Source organism: Gouania willdenowi, chromosome 14 (genome assembly GCF_900634775.1).
Source record: "Gouania willdenowi chromosome 14, fGouWil2.1, whole genome shotgun sequence".
In the NCBI taxonomy this organism is placed as follows: Eukaryota; Metazoa; Chordata; class Actinopteri; order Blenniiformes; family Gobiesocidae; genus Gouania; species Gouania willdenowi.
In genome coordinates, this window is record NC_041057.1 from 25,183,535 (window position 1) to 25,205,686 (window position 22,152).

Here is a 22,152-nt window from a genome sequence, read left to right on the forward strand (position 1 = left end):
TTTAATGTCTATTTTTCTACATATTGTCAGTTTTAGTCAAGTTGGAAAACATCAGAATAGGCTTTATCCTTCCCAAGTAAAAGCAGTTTATCAACCAACCAATGTATCAGCACATTGACGCAGGAAACTAGGCTCATGTTAATCAAATCTACTGTTGTAAATTATCGAAATACAATACTTAAAATGTGGATAGTGCTACTGTGCAGGCTCTTATACAGTACATCAGCATTCATTTTCTCGTGATCTTTGACCGGATGTAGTATCCATAATAATAGTGTTACAGTGGCTAACTTGATACGTGCATCCCGACGTTAGGGAACTTTATGGTCATCTTTGTGAGCAAAAACCTTACTTTACTCACCAGGGGGTACGTACATCATTCCATCATCTTATTTCACAGATATAAAAAAAAAAAAAATAAACCTTTTGGAGGTATTTGTAATGCTCTAAGTGCCGTATTAGCTGTAGGCTAGCAAAGCGCGGCGTTAGCTAAAGGATGTGTTGCTGCAGAGCTAGTTGAGTGGGTGTAGTGAAATGCTACTCGGAGAAGAGAAGCTAACATGAACATTAAATAAGAGAGACTGATTAATTATTAGGGTTACAATTCGAGATACCCGATGTTTGACTGTGATGGCCTCTAAATGGAACTAGCTAATCGGACCATCGCAAGTGTGTCTTATTTTGTAAATGCAGTGTGCTTACATAGTCATAGTGACTACAGCCCAACGTGCAATCAGTCACTATTAAGGTGCTCATTTGCAGCTCAACTCATGCCTTCACTTGACTCACGTACACAAAGGAGGAGGACAAAAACTCATATCTCGATATTTATTTCTCAAAATGGCGATATACGACATTAATTCAAAAACAAAAATAAGTCTTACCAAAAAGACGATTCTGGGTTAAATTTGATGATGCAAAAATACCCCACAGGCCCATTTAACAAACAGCTGCACAATATGTGCCACTTTGGGCTTTTTCGCCTTTATTGGACAGCATGTGTGAGTGAGTTCTGTAGTGTGGCTTGTTTAGGGGTAGGTCTTGGTTAAGACACACTCAGAAATTCATCAAACTCTGCTTTTCATGCTGTTCTAAGAAGTTGCGAAAGCTCTTAAAATTTGTGTTGTAATACGAAATAAGCTATAAAATAAAATTATATCATTGTAGACAATATTGTAATTTTCTATATAGCCAAAATAGAATTTTTTTATATATCTTAAGTCTTGATATGGTACCCATGCCGAGTGTCAAACATGCGGTCCTTGGGCCAAATATGGTCTGCTGGAGGGTTTGGTTTGATTCAAGGGTTACTTTTTGCTAAATGTTAGGATTAAAGTGAAGATTATAATTCCTAAAGTAACTCCGTGGTGGTGTACAGCAGTGTTATTGTTTTTTTTTCCAGCAGATTTTGTTTTAGTCCGAGTCTTTTGACTAAATGAAACTTGGTTTTAGTCAAAAATCATTAGGAATATATTAGGGGTCTAGTTTTTGTTAACTGAATAACATTATTGTTTTAGTTGACCAAATCAGTTACAGATAGCCTATAGTTGACTAAAATATACAGCACAAAAAATAAGTTTATGCATTTTTAAAGAAAGATTCAAATATCATTGACAACCTAATATGGAATAGTATTTAATGTTTGCAAATACACAGATAGTTGATGTGATCAATGCGTAAGATCACATGAGGTCCTATAGTATTTCGTCCCATGTGACATAATCATAGTTCCGTATCATTAGTTCATAAAAAAAATATCAATATGTTTATATAGTTTTCCTTCACTTAATTAGTCATAGTCTAGTTTTTGTGACTTAAGAAAAATGTAGTCGACGAAATCCATGCTGAAAATGTTTCGTCAAACAAAATTAACACTGGACTGTTTAGTGACTGAAGCTTTTAGTGGTACTAGAATAAATGATAAAAAAAACAATCATAAAATGTATTTATTTATGTTTTTGTCCCAAAGAGTGCTGGAAAATTGAAATAAAGAGCACAGAACTTTAAAAAAAAGTGGAGGATGTCGTCACCAGTGTACTACACCCCCGACAGTTTCACCCAGTTCAGGAAGCGCAAGGCCCGGTTTACTTTCAGTGAAGTCCACATCCTCTTGGACGAAGTCAGGAGACACCGTAAGGTGGTTGTAGGTAAGTGACAGTATACTTTGTTTTACAGTGAGTGTTTCCTTGAGCTTGGAATGTATGCATACTAATCCCTTAGGCTATGCTTGTCAAATAATTTTCATTCGGAGGGGGTTTTGATATTTAAGGTAATGGGTTTTCTGTATTAAAGGGAAATACAACCGTGGTGTGGCAACCGACATCAAGAAGCAGACATGGGCAACGATCACTGCTCGTGTGAATGAAATTGGTGAGTGCCAACGTGAGGTCATGGAGGTCATCAAGAAATGGTCGGACCTAAAGTGTGACACCAAAAGGAAAGTGGCTGCCTTGCGTTATGGGAAGCCAGCTAACAAAAGACTTAGGGCTCGTCTTTCCAGAGGTCTTAGTCAAACAGAGAAAATAGTGATGCAGATCCTGGACATGGAAGAGGAGGACCAGCCCACAGCAGACTTTGGTCCTGTAGGGGATGATGAAGATGTGCAAGAGGAGGAAGAAGTGGAGCTGGATATGATGGAAATGCAAGGATCTCCTAATGGTGCGTTACAAATTTTGAATATCTGAAGAAAACCACAGTCAGAGGGTCACTTACAGTGTTGATCAGAATAGTTTGAAAGCCTGAGAACATTATCAACAGAATTTTTCTTAAAAAGCAATTTATATAGTAAATGTTTTATCACTCAGCCCCACTGAGCATAAACAAACACTGCTGTCTTTAAACAACCAATCTCTGACATACCAAAGTAATAACACTGAGTAATGTGAAAGGGTGATTTAATATATAAAATCCTAACTGTGATTTATTTAAAAAAATCATAGTCCTAGCAAACACTCAGCTCATTGATTTTCTCAATTAATCATTCAAATCAGATTCCCCTGTGTATGATTAAAGTAGAGTTACCTTAAGGATTTTCTAAATCTGAAGCGGTGCTTTATCTGTTACATAACACACTCAGAAGATAAAGAAACTCAGTTTTGATTGTACTGTGTGTGGTGTGCTAAGATAATCTCAACACGGCGCACCACACACAGAACGGCTCTGTACAACCGCTGATCCAAGATCCTGGTAAAATATATATACACACCCTTTCCAAAACATTAGAATATCATGAAAAAGTTGTTTTAAAATTTCCATAATTCCGTTCAAAAAGTTAAACCTTCATAGGTTATAGATTTAGGGCACACAATTTAAACGATTTCAAGTATTTATTTGTTTATTTTTACATAATTTAAGCTTCCAGCTCATAAAACCCACAAAAACAGGATTGTAAAAAATTAGAATACTGTGAAGAAATCACCATTTACTTTTCAGTTTTAGCAGAAAAAAAGAGGAGAAGGAGGACTGGATTGTTAGCCAGTGGTCCAAGGTCCTCTTTTCCGATGAAAGTAAAAATAGAACAGAACATTGCACCCCAAATCATAACCGACTGTGGATATTTCGTACTGGACCTCAAGCAGCTTGGGTTCTGTTTCACACCCGTCTTCCTCCAAACCCTTGGACCTTGATTCCCGATAGCCGATTAGCCGATAACAGATTTTGCTGTATGATATTTTGTAGCACAAATTAGTGCCAATAAACAATATTATTGTCGACATTGTTTAAGACCAAATTAACCACTAATGAAATGATAACATATCATATTAATGCAAGTACACCTTTTCAAATGCAATCAACTTGTATTCCTCAATAGTACTTTTTACCATTGTAATTGGAATTTGAATAACTTTTAAATTTTAAACAAGTCAAGTCTCTCTCAAAAAAACAAAATAGCACTAATATTAAACATTGAGACACAGAGGTATATAGTTGTACATTCTTTAACAGGTTACACTGCCAATCCAGTTAGAACTTTTGTAAACAAAAATGCTAGCGGCCCAGCCTCCCCGTTTCATTCTGTTCCGTCTTAAACCATACAGAACGAAATAGTTTCTAGTTTACTCTGTTAATTCTGCTATGGAACAAACATGCTCAGGTGCTGAGGGTGAACCCCCTTGTCATCCAGCCAATTTGGAGGCAAAATACGAGGAAAACAACATACTTAAACTTAGCTTGGTTGCTAGCCCCGCTCGGCATCCCCGCTTCTGCTTACGATCTCACCGCTGATAAATTAAAATTGACTGAGTTATCTGCTGTTTAATATTTGTTGCTAACACTAGCCTCTGCAGCTGACAGGCGCGCCGCCAAATACGCATGCATATGGCAATATATTGAGTCCGGCAAACTTACCGAGTTCATTTTCATTTACCGTCCGGTTGATTGATGTATCGATTATTGGCCCAGGCATATATGTAGCCCTAATTTTAATGTACTAGTCAACCATGTCTGAGATATTTTGATGTGCTGCCGCTTATCTCAGAGATCAGAAACTTAAAGTTGCCTTGAACGCAGCATTACATGTTTCTCGGTCAGCTCACTTCTTGAATGGCTACATTCCGTTTCACGTCACAAAACACAGGTCTTTCCCCACACTTGAGGAGTTCTGGTCATAAGTAATCGAAAATAGTGAACCCATGGCCCTTAGTCGGAAAGGTGTAAAATTGGAACAGAAACAGCCCAAAAGGGGTCATTTTTATTAATGTTAACTATTTTTTAATAAACAAGTTTATCATGGGATAGATCGAACCCAGATCCACTGGGTTCATAGTTGAGACACGTAAGTCTCAAATATGGTCTCGATCATTATCAGCGTTGGAGGTGGGCTCTTTACTTAATATACAGTATGTTAAGCACACTTGCCACAGATAATACAAGAAATATGTTGGCAGGAGTGAGACTTCTACCTTTTGAACATGTTCCCTGCACTGCTCACAGTCTGTCCCTGCATAGCGTGTTTGTCACTTGATATCTTGTTTTGCACTACCCCACTGCATCACTATAGGATTTAGGGAAGCAACTGAAATACCACCCTTTATTTCAGATCTTAGTGAATCCGCCCCTCGGTGAAGTAAAAAAAAATGGTTAGTGCCAGCTGGCGGTTAAAAAAAAGAAATAAAAAAAGTCACGGACAGGCATAGACACAACGCGCTCTACCAAGCACCATGTCTGAACGAACCCACGTTTACCAGAACTCTACTGGTTTAAGTATAACCCAAAAAACAAACTTGAAGCTGATGAAACCCTAAACATTAACAAAAAAAACCCAGCAAAGCTGAGTGACTGAGCAGGGCTCGAGACTACGACCAAAATGGTTGCATATGCGAGTATATTTTCAGTGTGTGCGCATCCGTGCAAGAGTGTATGGGTGACCTTATTTTGGACGGAGCGGCTGAGTGCTCCGTCACGTCCCACAGAGTGCACTTCGGTCCGTGAACGTAGCCAGACATAACGAGCCCTTCAGTGCGAGCACACATTGAGGGCAGCTGTAAAAAGGAAAAACGTGCGATAGAGCGTACACGCTCATCAGAATCAGCATGGAGGGACCAGAACTGATGGACTATGATGCCTGGCCAGATGTTCAGCTGTGGTTCTCTCAGAGCAGGGGTCTGCAACCTGCTGTTCTGGGGCCTAATGTGGCCCTTTGACTCTTTTGCAATGGCTCCGAGTCCCTATAGCTTTAAAAAACTATTGAAATAGTTATTTTTTTTACAGAACCTATTAATGATCAATGACAAATAAAATCAAGATATAACAATTTGTTAACCTAAAAATAAATCACGTTGTCCAATGACTCAGCACCTTCCTACTTCACCTGCTGCAACATCTACAGATCATCAACTTTCCTGCACCTGTGGCTAACCTTAAGTTTTAAATCCCTGGTAAGATAATTAAACCAACAAAAACACTATTCTGGAAGAAAATAGAGATTTCAATTGTGTGGGAACAGATTCATTTAATGGTCAATGTGCCAGTTAAATATGCATGCTTTATGTGTGGCAAGAAATGAGCAATTAGCATGTGTTGACCACATGATCATGTGTTATCAAATTCAAGTTACTTTTTGTAGTTTTTCAAATACATTAAATAAAAAAAATCTTATATATATATATAACATTGTGTTCATGTAAACTGAGATGTGTAAGAATTTGAAGAAGCGAGATACTGTTTTATTTTTTGATGTTAATTTATTTTATTTTATCTTAAACTGTTTTTAAGTTTCCATTTACATGATCAATATAAATCAAACATTATTCTTTATAATTTTAACTGTATATAATTTAATATACTGTATCGTCTTCATTGAGAAGGTGTTTTTTTTGGCTCCAGGAGGACTTTAATCCAGGTGAGATGAGGCAAAATGGTTCCTTGTAGAGTAAAGGTTACAGGCCCCTGACCAGGGGAAGAGGGTTAGGAGACCCCACTATAACAGCTGGACCCTCTGAATTGAATTATATGGGGTGAAGCAATGCAGGTGCTAAGTTATGCTATGGTTAAGGTAATTCAAGTACAGCCTTTCTGCAAAATAAAAAAAACCAACAGAATACATGTGCTTTGCTGTTATTTAATTTTTTTTGTTCCGACTTCTTTTAAAATTATATAAAAGAAATGACCTGTTATTTTAGCCACTGCTTGTTCCAGAAAAACTTAATATTGTCTCTAAAATCTGAAAACATTTTGTAAATATCTCAAGTCATTGTCAATCTCTACTTCATACAAAACTACGGTACGCCAGTTAAGTCAACTATTCATCAGCATGCATGGCTATGCTGTAAACCCCCCGTTTAAAAAAAGGGTGCGACTATATTCTGTGCTGGTGCGACCAACTGAAAGTGCCACCACTGGTTGGTGTAGAGCCCTGCTGAGGGAGAGGAATGAGTGAGCACGCAGAGCAGAGCTGCTGCGTGACACAATCAGCAACACATCTGTATGTGTGTAGGGGAGGAGCACTGTGACTGACACAGAACACAGACACAGTCAGCTATCCAATGAGGATTTTCATTCAATTCGAGCACAGATATTGACTCGTATTACTCGTATAGTACTCGGGCTCGGCAAAAGTGCTTTATCCTTGCCGGATGCTTGTTTCAGCCGAGTATCCGGCTCAACTCTAGTTGATAGCATCTTACAATCACTACCATCTATATGTTCCTACCATCTGTCTATATCATATTTTGTCCTCTGTTAAAAAAGTTATGACACCCCTAACTAAAGGTAAACCTGACTTTGCTTTAAGTTTTTCTTTCAAGTTTCATTCCTCCTAAATTTATCTGAATTGTGTTATGTATGTTTGTGATCCATAAATTTAACTGAAAAATATAATTTAGTATGTGTTGCTGCTAATGGCAGCTTAAAGTGGCAATGAGGTATTAAAGGGGACATATTGTGAAAAATCTACTTTTGCCATTTTTTTGATCACATGAATAGGCCGCTGTCAGTAGCCTAAAAGAGGCCTAGAAATAGGGTTTCTTTCCATCCCGGGGGACACTACCTAATTTTTTTATATTTTTAATCAGAAATATAGAGATTCCTCAGGAAAAAGTTCTCCGCACACAACCTTGCAGTTTCTGAGAAAAACTAAAGGTGCCCATTTTGAAAAAAAAAGAATTTTGCACTTTCAAACCTGTTCATCAAATAAACCCAAAAAGGCCGAATAACCACTTAAAGTACAAAATAAACCAGTTTGAAATGTGAGATATACCTGAAGTTGCTATCTAGCAATAGTAAACATGATAAAATTATCAAGAAAACTTCTATTGTAGCAATAACATCACAATTACTTTTCATCATGTTATTCCAATTCAACGGTAATATTTGAGGAAATATCGGAATAACATAGAATATAGCCAAAATATAATGTGTCAAAAGAACACATTTAATGGTGAATTGTCAATTTGCATACACAAGCAATAACTGCATTACATGTACATATTCACAGGAGTGAGTATTGAAAACAAGATTTAATTTTGAATTATTCATATTAAATATATATGTCATATATTACATTTATTATCATATACACATCACTAAATATATCACTGTCCTCACTATCAGATTCACATTAATCTAACATTGTCACAACTAGTACAGTGCCCATAGGAAGTATGTATAGCTATAGAAAAGTGGGAGTAGTTTGTTCATGGATGGACAAATGAGGTTGTGTTTGAAGGTGGGACATCATGGGACATTTGGGTTTGTTGTGAAATGTTTAGATTGATAACTATTGTTTTTTCATATATTTGAATGAATAAATTGGGAAAAAGCAACGCATCAGCATGAAGTTCAGTCTGGAGAAACACTTTGAGACACTCAAGTTTTGTGCGGCAGATATCCATTATTTTTGTAATCGAGTATTTCGTCTTTTTTTTTTTTCCATTTAATCGGATAAATTACACTTTGTGTTTGTAAATCAATAGTGTGTCGAAAGACCTCTTAAAATGAGCAAGCAATTGTCAGTTATTCTTCAAGATTTTATTCAAAATTTTTTTTCAAAACTTCAACTTAACAGTGAACATGCCAGGGCAAAAAAATAAATATACAACCTTAGGTTTATCATAATAATTAAAAAGCTAAAATGGGTGCAGCCTCTGCTATAACCCATATGGTAAGACGTGCAGCTTCCTCCACGGTGCATTATGTCCAGATAAAGCTGTTCATGATGTCCATGTAATGTACTGTGGGGGACAAAAAACTCAGTCATTAGTAAATCTAGTCACAATGAACACATTTACATAGGTCAGTGCAGGCCCACGAATTTGTGTCAGAATTAAGGCTGAACGATTTTGGGAAAAAATCTAATTGCGATTTTTTTTTTCCTAATATTGTGATTGCGATTTAATATGCAATTATTTTTTCAAGAGCCTCTTGTCATGTATTTTCCAATGAACACAGGCAATAAATCAATCTGTTTCATAATAAACCATTTCAGATTTATGTAAACGTTAAATAAATATAAAATATACATTTTAAAGCACAGATTACAACAATAAAGCAAACAAATCTGTGGCTTTACCTCTTCAACATATCTAACTTTACATTTCATGAAACATGTAAACATGTAGACTGCACTTCTTAAATACTCTGAACTTAACAAGACAGTACAAGAAAAAAATTAATAAAATTGCAGTTTTTGCAATTAGAAAATTGCGTTTTATGATATCACGATAATATTGCAAATGCAATTATTCGTTCAGCCCTTGTCAGAATTCTCTCATCTGATTTCATTTGAGCTTCCTCACGAAGAAGTCCTACATTAAAGATATGAAGAATAAATTATAAACCCAACTGATAATCTATTAGCTTACATAACATTCAATTCAACCTTGAAAGGTTTCTGTATATTTATTTCTGGTGTCAAGCTGTGGAACAATCTAAGTGAGGAAGTCAATCAAAGTAAAAATATCAACCAGTTCAAGAAAATGTACAAAAACAGGTTATTTAGCGGGTATAAATGATAATGGTCATTAATTATTATTGGTGATTATTGTTTATTGATTGATGTAGCATGGTAGAAAATGTGAATGTGTGTGTGTATATATATATATATATATATATATATATATATAGACCAAAGGGTCCTTTTCGAATGTCATTAATTCTTTTTTTTCTGTGCTTCATTATAATTTTGCTTCCTCACAATCTTCATTTCTATATTATGTTATGCTAATAATTTGTTAAAAAGCAATCAGGAAGCCTTGTACTATTTGCATTTTCGGAATAAATAAATAAAAGTGAGTAAACCTACCTGCTTTTACTCAGAACGTGCTGGCAAAACCGATTCAGAACCTTCAACAGGGGTTACAAGTCTTTTCAACCCTTCTGTTTTTTAATTTTTTTAATTTTATTTATTTTCAGAGTATCACAGTGCGTTACTATATACAGACATTTCACATGTATATTTGTTAATGTACATCTTAGTTGTAAAACAATCACAAGAGGATTGATCCATTTTAAATACAAGATCTCAATACTCTTTTTTTTTTTTTTTTTTTAAAAAAAAAAAAAACAGGGAAGTATAAAAAGAAAAAAAACTATAGTAGCAACAAAATTAGAATTCAAATATACACAGTTCTACACCTTTCTAGGGAAACATTGTGATACTTTTGAGATGTTGCACATTGGATGCTACAGGCAGGCTCATTGTTTCCTATCCCAGTGACAGGGGCAACCTATGTTTTTTGTCTGTCAGTCCTATTCTCAGTATTTGTCATCTTATCCATAAAGAAGACCCATTTCGTTCACATCTTTGTAAATTTGTCCGTTTGTAAGTTAAGTGAATAAGTAATTTTTTCCATTTGATGTATTTCGTTCACTGTGTCTATCCATTCACTCATTGTGAGGGGTTCAGGGTTTGTCCATCTCCTCATGATATTTTTCTTTGCTGCTGTTACCATTAATCTAAATAATTGTTTATTCTGATTTCCCAGGATGCAATCATCTCTTCCCAAGAAAAAAGTTTTAAAGTGATTGGGCAGCTTTGTGTTAAATATTTCTTCCATTATCTTATGTAGATCACCCCAAAATGTCTTCAACACTGAACACTCCCAGAACATGTGGCAATGGTTTGCTTCTTGATCCCCTGAACAACGCCAGCATTTCACAGTTTTCCCTGTATGGTGTGTTTTTAACTTGAGTGTGATAAAAAATCTCATCAAACATTTCCATGCAAACTCCCGCCACATATGTTAGTGATTTTCCACGTTGATTCACAATAACTATGCCATTCTTCTGTTGTTATTTCACCAGCTCCTTCTTTTTCCCATTTAACCTTTACGTACTCAGTTGTGATTGTTTTGTTTGATTGAAAACCCTTATACAGCCGAGAAACAATACCTTTATTAAAGTCACCTGTATGGGCCCTCAGCACCTCTTTAAGTATTGGATCCTCCAGGTCTAGGGGATATTTGGTTTTACATTTTTCAAAGTAATTACGTACCTGTAGATACCTGTAAAAATCTTGTTGTTCAAGGGAAAACTTTTTTTAAGGCTCTGAAAGTCCTTTAATTGTCCTTTTGTTGTTAATGAGTAGAATGTTGTGATCCCTTTATGTACCCAATTTTTAAATCTAGCATTTAACTGATTGTGTTTGAAATTTGGATCGATTCTATTCTTTGAGTAAAACTCATAAAAGGATTCCAGTTCCACCTCGATATGTCATTTTTTAGATTGTTTAAGATTGGTCAAAGTTAATATTTTGAATTGTGGATAATTCCTTTGGCAATAATATCCCTAGATATTTTATTGATTCTTGATCCCTCTTTAAATTATATTCATCTTCAAGTTCCTTTGGTGGGATACAGTTAAGTTGTAAAATTTGTGTCTTTTGAACATTTAGCTTATAACCAGAGTAGTTACCAAACTTTTGCAATATTTTAAGTAGTTCTGGAAGAGATTTAGAGGGTTCAGTTAAATAAACTAAAACGTCATCTGCGTACAGCGCCACCTTCTGGTCATCATTGTTTATGCCTATTCCTTAATGTTGTCTTTTTGTCTGATCCACTGGGCCAAAGGCTCAATGAAAAAGCGCAAAAAGGAGTGGTGACAGTCCACAACCTTGTCTTGTACCCCGTTCTAATTTGATGATTTTTGATAGGTGTCCATTAATTTTAATCCTGGCATTGGGGTTATTATACAGTGAACCTATTACCTTAATAAATGTGTTATGGAATCTGAATTTCTCAAGAACTCTGTACAGAAATTCCCAGCTTACCGAATCAAACGCCTTCTCTGCATCTAGGCTGACTATAAGAACTTGTAATTGTTTTTCTTGGATATGGTTTAATATGTGTAAAGTGCGTCTGATATTGTCATGTGTTTGTCTTTGAGAGATGAAGCCATTCTGGTTCATATGTATGAGATGAGGGAGAATTTTTTTCTACTCTTTTTCAAGGATGGATTATAAACTGGATACAGTTTATAATCAATATTAAGAACCGAAATTGGCCTGAAGGATCCACATTCTAATTTATCCTTGCCTTCTTTGGGTATAATGGATATTGTGGCTTCTTTCCACGTCGGGGGTATCCTTCCTTCTTTTAGCGCATTGTTAAATAAGAGAACAAGAATTGATTTTAATTCGGTACGGAAGATTTTATGCCATTCGGCTGAGAATCCGCCTGATCCTGGTGATTTATTTGCTTTTAGCTGGGAAATTGCTTTGTTTAATTCTTCTCCAGTAATGTCCTCTGTTAGTGTTTTATTTTCTTCCTCCGTCAGGGTGGGCAGGTTGAGAGAAGTAAGAAAATTTATGATATTTTGTTCTCCCTCTAGTTGTGGTTGAGTATATAGACAGTTGTAATATGTTTGGAAGGCTGTTTGTATATCCTCTCTTTTGTATACTATATTTTTTGTAGTTAGGCCCTGAATTTTATAAATGGTGCCACCAGCTTTTTGTAATTTTCTAGTTAATAATTTTACAAATTTTGGGCCAGTCTCATAATATCTCTGTCTTGTATAAATCATGTTTTTTTTGGATCTCCTGTGTATACAGGATATTGATCTCTTTCCTGATCTCCTTCAATTGAAGAGTGACATCTGGGTTTGAGCCTTTTTTGTGTTTTGTTTAAAGCACCTCCAGTTCTTTAATTAGTTTTTTTTAGTGTCTGCTGTCTTTCCCTTTTTTTATTTGCACAGTACGCAATTATTTTTCCTCTCAAGACCGCCTTTGAAGCGTCCCTGACGATTTCTGAGGCAACCTCTCCATTGTAATTCTCTTTTACAAAATATCCTATTTCTTTGTTAATGTATTTTTTAAACTGTATGTCATTAGGAATACTTGTGTTCAGTCTCCATAAAGTGTTGCCTATATTATTGCTTATTCGAATTGTTAGCAGAACAGGAGCATGATCTAAGTCAATATTACCATGTTCACAATGAAGTACTCTATGACGATCCATCTTGTGTATAAAATATAATCTAGTCTCGAGTACACATTGTGAGGGTGTGAATAGTGTGTATAATCCCGTTCTGTTGGATGCGTGTCTCTTTGTTATGAGAATCTTTAATTTTTTGTGAAGTGAAGTCTGTATAAACCCCTTGGATGAGTCGAGCCTTGGATTTATCATTATGTTCCAATCTCCCCCACATATTAAGATGCCGGTTGCCTGTGACATCAGGTCAAATATTTTCCTGTAAAAGGTAATATCACTGCCTGGTGGGATATATACATTAAGTATTGATACTTCAGTGCCCTCTATCTTCCCTGAGATTAGTAAAAAATCTTCCTTCTTTATCTTTAACCTCCCTGATTTTCCCAAACTGAAGTCTTTGAGAAATCAGAGTAGCTAATCACCTTCTACGGCCCTTTTTATATGCTGAGGAATAGACTTTTGAGAAACCTATCCTTCCTAATTTTTCATGTTAAGGTGAGTTTCCTGTGACAGTGCAATATGTACTTTTTCTTTTTTTAAGTTACTCAGAATTATGTTTCTTTTTATTGGGTTATTAACATCATTTATATTATATGATATAACCTTGACATTTTGGTTGTCCGTCATAATGATTTATTATCCAAAACTGCCTTTTCCCTGTCTTGTGATCGACTCTTTAAAACCTTATACATCCCAGAAAAATGTTTGAACATCAAGAACAAAACTAAAAACAAGTATAACATGAACTTAGAACTCGAAAATAACTTCACACTTTCTTCAGTGTATTTTGTTTCCAACAGTGAAGCTCGATCTAATCGAGCCTTCTTAGTGCCTGTAATGTAAAGGCACTTATCAGGAGGCAAAACCCTCTTCATCAGGAGAGGTGTCTTGATAGATGGATGCATATCATGAAGTGACATGCCTGCTTCTGCGTCCAGACTTCTCATGCATTTTTTCATGCATTCTGTCTGTTTTTAACTCAAAAACAGACAGATCTTTTGCCGTCTTAACTAACCCGTTATAAAATAACTAAACTTAAAAAAAGAGTTTTGGTTCCAGGAAAAAAACACAATGTCTAGAATAAATTCAGGGTACATACCTGGAGTCACACATGTTAAATACAAGACAAAATCAAGAGTTTACTTGGTTGTGTGTGTGGGTCGTCTGAATTCCTGCAGTTGTTCTTTGAATTTTTTTTGTGTTGATGTCCCATCCCATTGTTGAATCCTATCCTCGTTTGGTGCTCTATTCGGGGATCCAGCCCTCTGCCACGCCAGGAGGAGTTGTAGTTCTTGGTAATCTCTGTCGACTGGGGCTGGGGTGATGGTTACTGGGATACCCCTCGACACCATGTCTTTCGTCCCCTCCGTTGCAGTGTGGTACAGCTGGATGCCGTCTTCATAGTAAACTCGTAGTTTAGCTGGATAAGGCGCTTGGAATTTGATTTTCCGCTCCCTCAATACCTTCTTTGCCTCGGTATAGTCAAAGCGTTTCTTGAGGATCACAACTGGATAATCATGGTCAACAAAGAAGCGGTTGTTGTTGTAATAAACCGCTTTCTTCTGCCAGGCACTTCGGATGACTTCTTCCTTTACCCTATAGCTTTCAAATTTAGCAATAATGTTCCGGGGTTTTGCTCGCGACTTCTCCGTGTTAGCCACATGGATCCTTTGTGCTCGCTCAATCTTTATCACCATGTTCTCCGAAATGTCCAGTGTTTCTTTTAACATTTTCTCGAGGAAAGAACATTTGTCTCCTTCTCAGGTATTCCGTGAATCCGTAGGTTGTCCCAGCGGCCTCGTCCTTCGTGATCGGTTAGTTTAGCTTCCAGGCCGTCCTGACGATCAATCAGCCTCTTCGTTAGCCTAGCCAAGACCTGCATTGCCGTCTCCGCCTCTCCAATCCTTTCTTCAGCCTCCTCCAGTCTGTCGTTTGTTCTCTGTAGTTCCTGTTTGATCTCTGCGAGTTGTTGGTTATTATCTTGCCTGAAATTTTTTATTTCCTTCAGAATACTCTGCAGTGTGGTGTCGTCAGGCCCATCGTCAATGCTAGGCCCAGGTACTGGCAAGCTACCTGGGCCTGCTTCTGCCCCCCGCTAGCTTGTGTTAGAGGGGGGGCATTCCTCTTCAGTTGATGAATGCCCCCCTGCGTTTTGAGCACCTCCATCTGTCTTCTTATTAGCCCTACTTCGTGTCATGTCTGCTTTAATTTGTTGTTATAGGTATTTTCTATGTTTTAGGGCGATTTTCTTATTCCGTCAGGAACACCGAAAATAAGCAGCCATCTTGTTCATTCAACCGGAAACAGTCCGGTCCCTTCTGTTTTATCTTGACACTTTAGTGCACAAGTCAATTGTTTTTGTTTATAAAACGCCGATAACAGGCCGGGTGAAACCCGTAATTTGTTGGGACATCAGAGACCGGTTTGTCCAACATGTTGATTAGCAATAGCTAGCTCCGTAGTGTCCGACGTTTTGAGCCATTCTTTCGCACACTGCTTGATTTTTTTCCCATCGGACTTCGGTGAAGGGCTGCGGACCTTCCCCACCATCTTTTCCGACATGAAGAATGCACTTAATGAGTGTTAATCGAGCTTAATCGCCGCTATCAGGTGAAGCTTCTCCTCCATGTTTACATGTGCGTAGTGATATTGCCTTGATTTTGGCTGTGACCTACTAACATTTTCGATGCTGATAGGTTGAAAATCGAGCTCAACAGTGTATTTGTCTCAATGCACAGTCAATATAGTGCGCCAATAAATTACACTTTTCTCATTAACTGCAGGATAACTGCGTGGAGAACTTTTTGCTTGGATACCTTTTATTAACGTTGAACATATTGAGTAAAAGAAAAAGTAGTGCCCCTTTTGGTGAAACGAAACTGAATGATACAGCTCACGTACAGCAGCGTAGAGGTAACTTGAGTGTCCACCGTCAAGTAAAGTCGGGAATCAGTGTTGCCTGATCAGATTGACAATTCACAGCCTAATCACATTTTAGAACTCGCCCATTCCAACAAAAACAACCCAAACACGAACCACGTATTTAGCAACACTGTGTTTGTGACACAATGCAACGCATCGGTTGGACAAAACAGCGAAGTCCTTGAATGGACTATTCCTGTAATCTCTACATGAGATGATGACAAGAAAGCAAAGTAGCAGCTCCAGTAAGTGTTTGAAGCAACTGACACAGCTGCTTTTGCTGTTGAAGATTCTGTTGCTGCCCGGCGCATACACCTCATGAAACAGTGTTTTTCTGACTCACAATCACAATAACTGCTTAAATAGCCATGTGTTTTACTGTAATGTGCAGTTTTTTGGCTGAAAGCAATAACAAGAGTATGTAAATGGCAAAAGAAAGTCGCTTGTGATCAACTGTAGTGTGGAGTCCGCGTTTATAGACGCACCCACTCAAACAGCCCGGGTATCAAAATGGTTTTGTATTGTCAATCCAAATATATATATATATATATATATATATATATATATATATACATAGCTCTGACATTTGAACAATGCACATTATGAAAGACAATATTTAACTTCACCCCACTTCTGTATACATTGATTAAATAATAATTTATAAACCTATAACTGACTGGGCTGCTGACAGGGAGTCAAATTAAACAAATTCTCTGCGTTTGGAGTCGAGTGCAAACGAGTCGAGTGCACTCGACTCATGTCATATATGTACATATATGACATGTTTTGTTTTTAGATGGTAGAACAAAACAACACTCGACACATCTTGCAAATGACATTTTTCTGCTCACTATCTGACTTTTAAAATATGAACCAAGTCCAACTTAGTGATATTTTACCAGCTTCCCCTGGAGCTATGTGGTCTCTGTGCTTGAAGCCATTGTCACACTTGGGTCGATACATTGACGTTATCAACAAGAGTTGGAGCGATAGGTCTGTGGAGTCCAAATTTATACCGTAGGCCTATTTTTTTTTATCATTTATACTGATTACCGCGTTAACCCCTAATTTAGAGTTTGTATTCTAATGCTACATTGAAACAATAGGTTGGTTTCTCGTTTGAAGTCGCTCTCATCAAACAAAACCAATGTACAAATCCTGTGGTTTTTACATTCTTCACTAATTGGGCTGATCATTGATGTTAATGGCTGATGTAATACATGAAGAGGTGAACTGAGTGTGTTTGACTGTAAATGTTGCAGGAGACTCGGCTCAGCCCAGCTTTGATGTGCAGTATGAAGTCCCACCAACAGAAGGTGAGCTGCAATTTAACATACATTTTATTCCTATGACTGAGGCCCTGTTTACAATTTCCCAAATTTTGCTTTTGTTTCCGTTTTTCTTTCCAAAAAGTTCCGCATTCACACGGCAACTTTTTCATAATGACCTCTGTTTACATGAGACCACGGGAAACATAAAAAAAGATGTAATATACACGACAGGCCAATAGATGGTGGTGTGGTTTTGCAATGAACCAAAACACTTCCACCAAACACAAGTATGAACAGAGCTTTAATCAAACCTTCAAAGTTAGACCCGACCCGGCCCGTGGCAGTCAGAATACGACCCAAACCCGAATAAAGCAAATCGCCTCTTTAAAGAGTAACTAAACCCCAAACCCACTTTTTTTGTTGAATACATATTTGGGTATTAATTAGTGCTGTTGATTGATCCCAGTCTAATTTTAAAAATGTAAGTAAAAGTATTTTAAATTTGCGTATTTAGTTGCAAAATGTCAGAGTTACTGGCCCCTGAGGGTTGAACACCAGCAATTACTATTGAATTTTGCTATTAGCTGAGACGGATACTTTGGATTCTCGCACGTCATCAACTGGGAGGAGGGTTTCCTCCAATCAAAGTTTGACAATGCTCGCGGAGCAGCTGAGCAGCTTCATGCTGATCTGCGGTGATGTTTTTGACTCTGTGCTTTTATAAAGAGCTGATTATGTGCTACAGAGGGTTCATCAACCTATGTGTGTATGTACAGACACATTATCAATACGTGTGTATTCCCGTTTATTTCTGTGTGCACGAACATGCGTGTAGTTATTGTCGCGTGTGTGTCTTTCTGTGTGTGTAAGCGGCGATTAGTGATAGCGTCTGTAGTGTTTTGTGCATGGGTGCAGCTTCTTGTGGGGATTGTGTATGTGTGATTGTAGTGGTTGATCACAGATGTCAATGTGCACTGTGAGTGTGCGTGTCTTACTGCTTCAGGAGTAACGCCCATAATCAAAGCAGGGGTTTAGTTACTCTTTAAGCTTGAACCAATTGCTGCCAGACACTATTCAAATCTGTGCACGGCTTTCACATATAGAATGATCTGAGCTGAGTTTCTTTAATAACTCAGCTTTATTTACTAGTCCCTTTTTCTGCATACAACTATAAACATGACAAGCAGCTTCATGTGTCGCTACATAGCGGTTTACTGCTACAACACAGACAAGTCAGTACATATGACGGCATACAGCTCCAGTCAAGAAGTCATTTATGCATATGCATAATTTATCAATGTACCATTGCGCATCCCCGTGACAAAGTGTCGGTTCCCTGTTTACATGGAGACGGAGACGGAAGCGTTTTCAAAAATTTTCACTCTGGAGTTCGTTTTTCAACAGTTTCATTTTCGAGCACCAAAACACTGTTGCCGTGTAAACGGATAGCAACAAAACTTTTGTGTTTTCACTAGAAAACATTCTTGTGTAAATGGCACCTAAGCTTTTTCTGTCTGCAGACACTGAACCTGCCTTTGGAGAATCAGATGACGACCAAAGGGAGGACATGCTTCCCAGGGCACAGACAGTAAAACTATCTGAGGATCGCCAAGTCAACAACGGTGTCCAGAAACAAGAACAACTTTGGCCACCTGTCAAACCACTGGGATCAGAAGGCAATACAAGAGACTGTCTACTGCAGAATGCATCACTGAGTGTGCAGGAGCAGCACACCACCAACATGCTGCTGGAGACGGTGTCACGCTCCCTCGAGCTCCTGTCTGAGTCCGTGCAGCAACTGGTAGAGACCCAGCAGGAGTTTGTGCGTGAGTCACTGCAGCTGCAGCGGGAAACAGTGCAAGTTCTCAGGGACTTCACAGGAGGAGCCATTGCACTGATGCATGACAAACTCAACGGCCGGCCACCGGTATAACAGTGGTTTTTATTCACACTGATTTCCAACATGGCCTTCAGGGGCAGGAACTAGTCTATACATTGGACTTCCTTCCCCTGTCACTGTTTTTGTGGTTGTATTTGAAACTGTAGAAATATTGTTGCTATTTGTGTGATTACATTGATGCTAAGTGAAATAATGGCCAAAGCTAGCTATGAATCTTATCTGGACTTCCTTATGACTGAGAAAGAGATTCTTACCACTTCTTAACTCCATGTTATAAAACTGTGCGGTTAATTATTAACATGCAGAAAAATACTTTTGAATAATAAAATCTCCAAATCTACATAATCTCATACTTCATTTAGTCCCTCATCCTTTCATCATTGTCCTGACAGCCACATTTACTGTATTAGTGAATGATGGCTGCAACTTGACCATTATATGGTTCTTATGTCGGAGGGCTGTGCTGGTTTCATTTTATTCCTGTTAATGAGCAATTTGTGATTGTATGATTGTGTTTTTTAAACATTGCAAACACTTGAAAATAAACGGTTTGAAAGTTTTCTGAAATTCCTCACTTTCCACCCTGAGAAGGTTTTGTGATCTTGAACAGAGTACCAAAGGTAGGTGTGCGATTGATGGATTATTGATGGATGAACATGTCATTGTGTGAAATTTGAAGCTGATTTGTCGTTCCGCTAGAGCTGTTTGCCACTAAAAGTGGCGCCATCTGAGAACGCAAAGATGGGTAAATTTCACATTGATTCTTGTTTCGGGCTGGACATTCATCATGTGTCTCAAATATGAGGCTGTTTGTACTTTGTATATGAGAGTTATAGCGGTTTTTCCTAATATGGCTTGCTAAATGGTGCCAGTCACACAGAAGACATATTTATTGATCTTAAATATGACCTTGAGCAAAGGTCAGGGTCACTCATTGAAAGGAAATGTAGCGGTCTGAGCACTGTATCTCAATCTTTTTCTGTATCTTTTTTTTCGTGAAGTCATGAACCTTGACCTATCTTATTACTGGTAGGTGATAAATATTTGTAGAGATATGGAAAATGTTCGTTTTTGACACTTGGCACAACCTTAACCTTGACATTGTGCCACCAAAAAATGTTGATTGCACATCCTTGACATTGCCCCTATGAGATGACATATCTATCATTAGTGCTGCAAAAATAGTCTTGGAGGAGTTCAAGGACAAAGGAGTTGCGGAATTAAAAAATAAAGATATAACTCATACGAGAACAATGTATTTGGCAATTTCCAAGCAAATCCTTGACATCAAGTGTTGTTAGATCAAGATTAATTTGAAATCAGATGTTCCTTTATCCTGAATATGGCAGCTTGACCTGAATATATTTTATGATGGTTAAATAATAGATATTGAAAAGATATATAATTATAGTATCACACACAAAAAGAAACCATGAATAATTCTAACAGTATCCTAATGTCCTTATTATGCTGTGTTCTTCATGGTATAATGAAAACTCTGATATCAGGAGTGTTAGAATGTTTGAATTGTATTCAAGACACTTTGATAATAATTACTGCATATTGTTCATTGCACTTTTTTATTTAATAAATAAATGTGAAAAATCACAATAGATTTTGTTGTTATTGTTATTTGATTTCTATTTAAAACATTTATAAGAATGACTGCAGATAATTAATCACACTTTATTTGAAAGAAAAAATATTAAATATCATAAAATATTTGTTCTGTTTTTGTTTATTTGATTCCTATTCAAGACACTTTGTTAAAAATTTAAAACTTCTTCCTGTTGGGTTCTTTTTTTCTTACTATGAACTATATTTTGTTAAGCGCACTAACATGACTGTTTATTTTTTATTTACATTTCTAATTAGTGATGAGCCTTGGGATTTTTTTTTTTCGATGAAAAGATGTACCTTGGGTAAAAAGATTGAAAAACAGTGGACCTGCACTGTGTAAAAAGATTAATAAGCCAGCAACACTCCTGATATCAAATGCCTCACTGGTACAAGCTACTCACACAAACCTCTTTATACGGTCAGTCTTCAACAGAGTGTCTAAACCGTATCGTGCTTTCAAAATTGCAAAATTTAAAAGTCCATGTCCAAGTTTACCAATGTTCACGTATTGCGGATCTTATCCACTCAATAGTTCCATTGTTTAATGATTGTTGTAGTTACAAACCCCGTGAACTGCCACCTTAATGTGGTGGGGTTGTTTGAGTGCCCGAATGATCCAAGGAGCTATGTTGTCTGGGGCATTATGCCCCTGGTAGGGTCTCCCATGGCAAACAAGTCCTAGGTGACGGGTCAGACTAAGCGCAGTTCAGAAGACCCTTTATGGACAGAGTAAGAACAAGGACCGTGACGTCGCCCGGTATAGCGCAGCCGGGGCCGCACCCTGGAGCCAGGCCTGGGGCTGGGGCTCGAATGCGAGTGCTTGATGGTCGGGCCTTTGCCCACGGGGCCCGGTCGGGCTTAGCCCGAAAGAACGACGTGGGCCCGCCCTCCTGTGGACCCACCACCCGCAGAGGGATCTGTAGAGGTTTGGTGCAGAGAGGACTGGGTGGCGGTCGAGGGGGGGGTGCCTCGACGGCCCGGTCCGCGTCCACAACTTCTGGCTTTTGGGACTTGGAACGTCACCTCACTGGGGGGGAAAGGAGCCTGAGCTTGTGCGGGAGGTTGAGAGGTACCGGCTAGATATAGTCGAGCTCACCTCCACGCACAGCTTGGGCTCTGGATCCCAACTCCTGGAGAGAAGCTGGGCGTTGCCCGTGGGGAGAGGGCTTGCTGGGGTGGGCTTGCTTATTGCCCCCCAGCTCAACCGCCACTTGTTGGAGTTCACCCCAGCGAACGAGAAGATCGCGTCCATACGCCTTCGGGTTGCCTTCCCTGGGAAGAGTACGAGATGGTGTCCCGACTGGGACACCAGGACACTCTAGGCCGGAGGTCGATGATCAACTTTGTAGTTGTATCATCTGATCTCCGGCCGCGTGTCTCGGACACTCGGGTGAAGAGAGGGGCTGAGCTGTCAACCGATCACCACCTGGTGCTGAGCTGGATCCGCTCGCAGGGGAGGAAGCCGGTCAGACCTGGCAGGCCCAAACGTATTGTATGGGTCTGTTGGGAACGTCTGGTGAATCCCTCTGTCAGTGGGGTCTTCAACTCCCACCTCCGGATGAGCTTCTCCCAGATC

General features: G+C 38.2%; 1 protein-coding gene across 2 annotated transcripts; it reads left to right on the plus strand.

Annotated features, from left to right (window-relative positions):
- The first annotated feature begins 261 nt into the window (after nucleotides 1-261).
- On the plus strand, nucleotides 262-20,371 carry LOC114475314 (myb/SANT-like DNA-binding domain-containing protein 4). Of its 2 annotated transcripts, XM_028466003.1 has the most exons (5): nucleotides 262-367; nucleotides 1,970-2,147; nucleotides 2,293-2,658; nucleotides 17,048-17,101; nucleotides 18,577-20,371. In XM_028466003.1, the coding sequence occupies exons 2-5, from the start codon at nucleotides 2,021-2,023 to the stop codon at nucleotides 18,987-18,989; spliced, it is 960 nt and encodes a 319-aa protein (XP_028321804.1). In that variant the 5' UTR covers nucleotides 262-367; nucleotides 1,970-2,020; the 3' UTR covers nucleotides 18,990-20,371. The 2 variants fall into 2 exon arrangements, with proteins under 2 accessions (XP_028321804.1, XP_028321805.1); XM_028466004.1 differs by lacking the exon at nucleotides 17,048-17,101.
- Nucleotides 20,372-22,152: the final 1,781 nt, after the last annotated feature.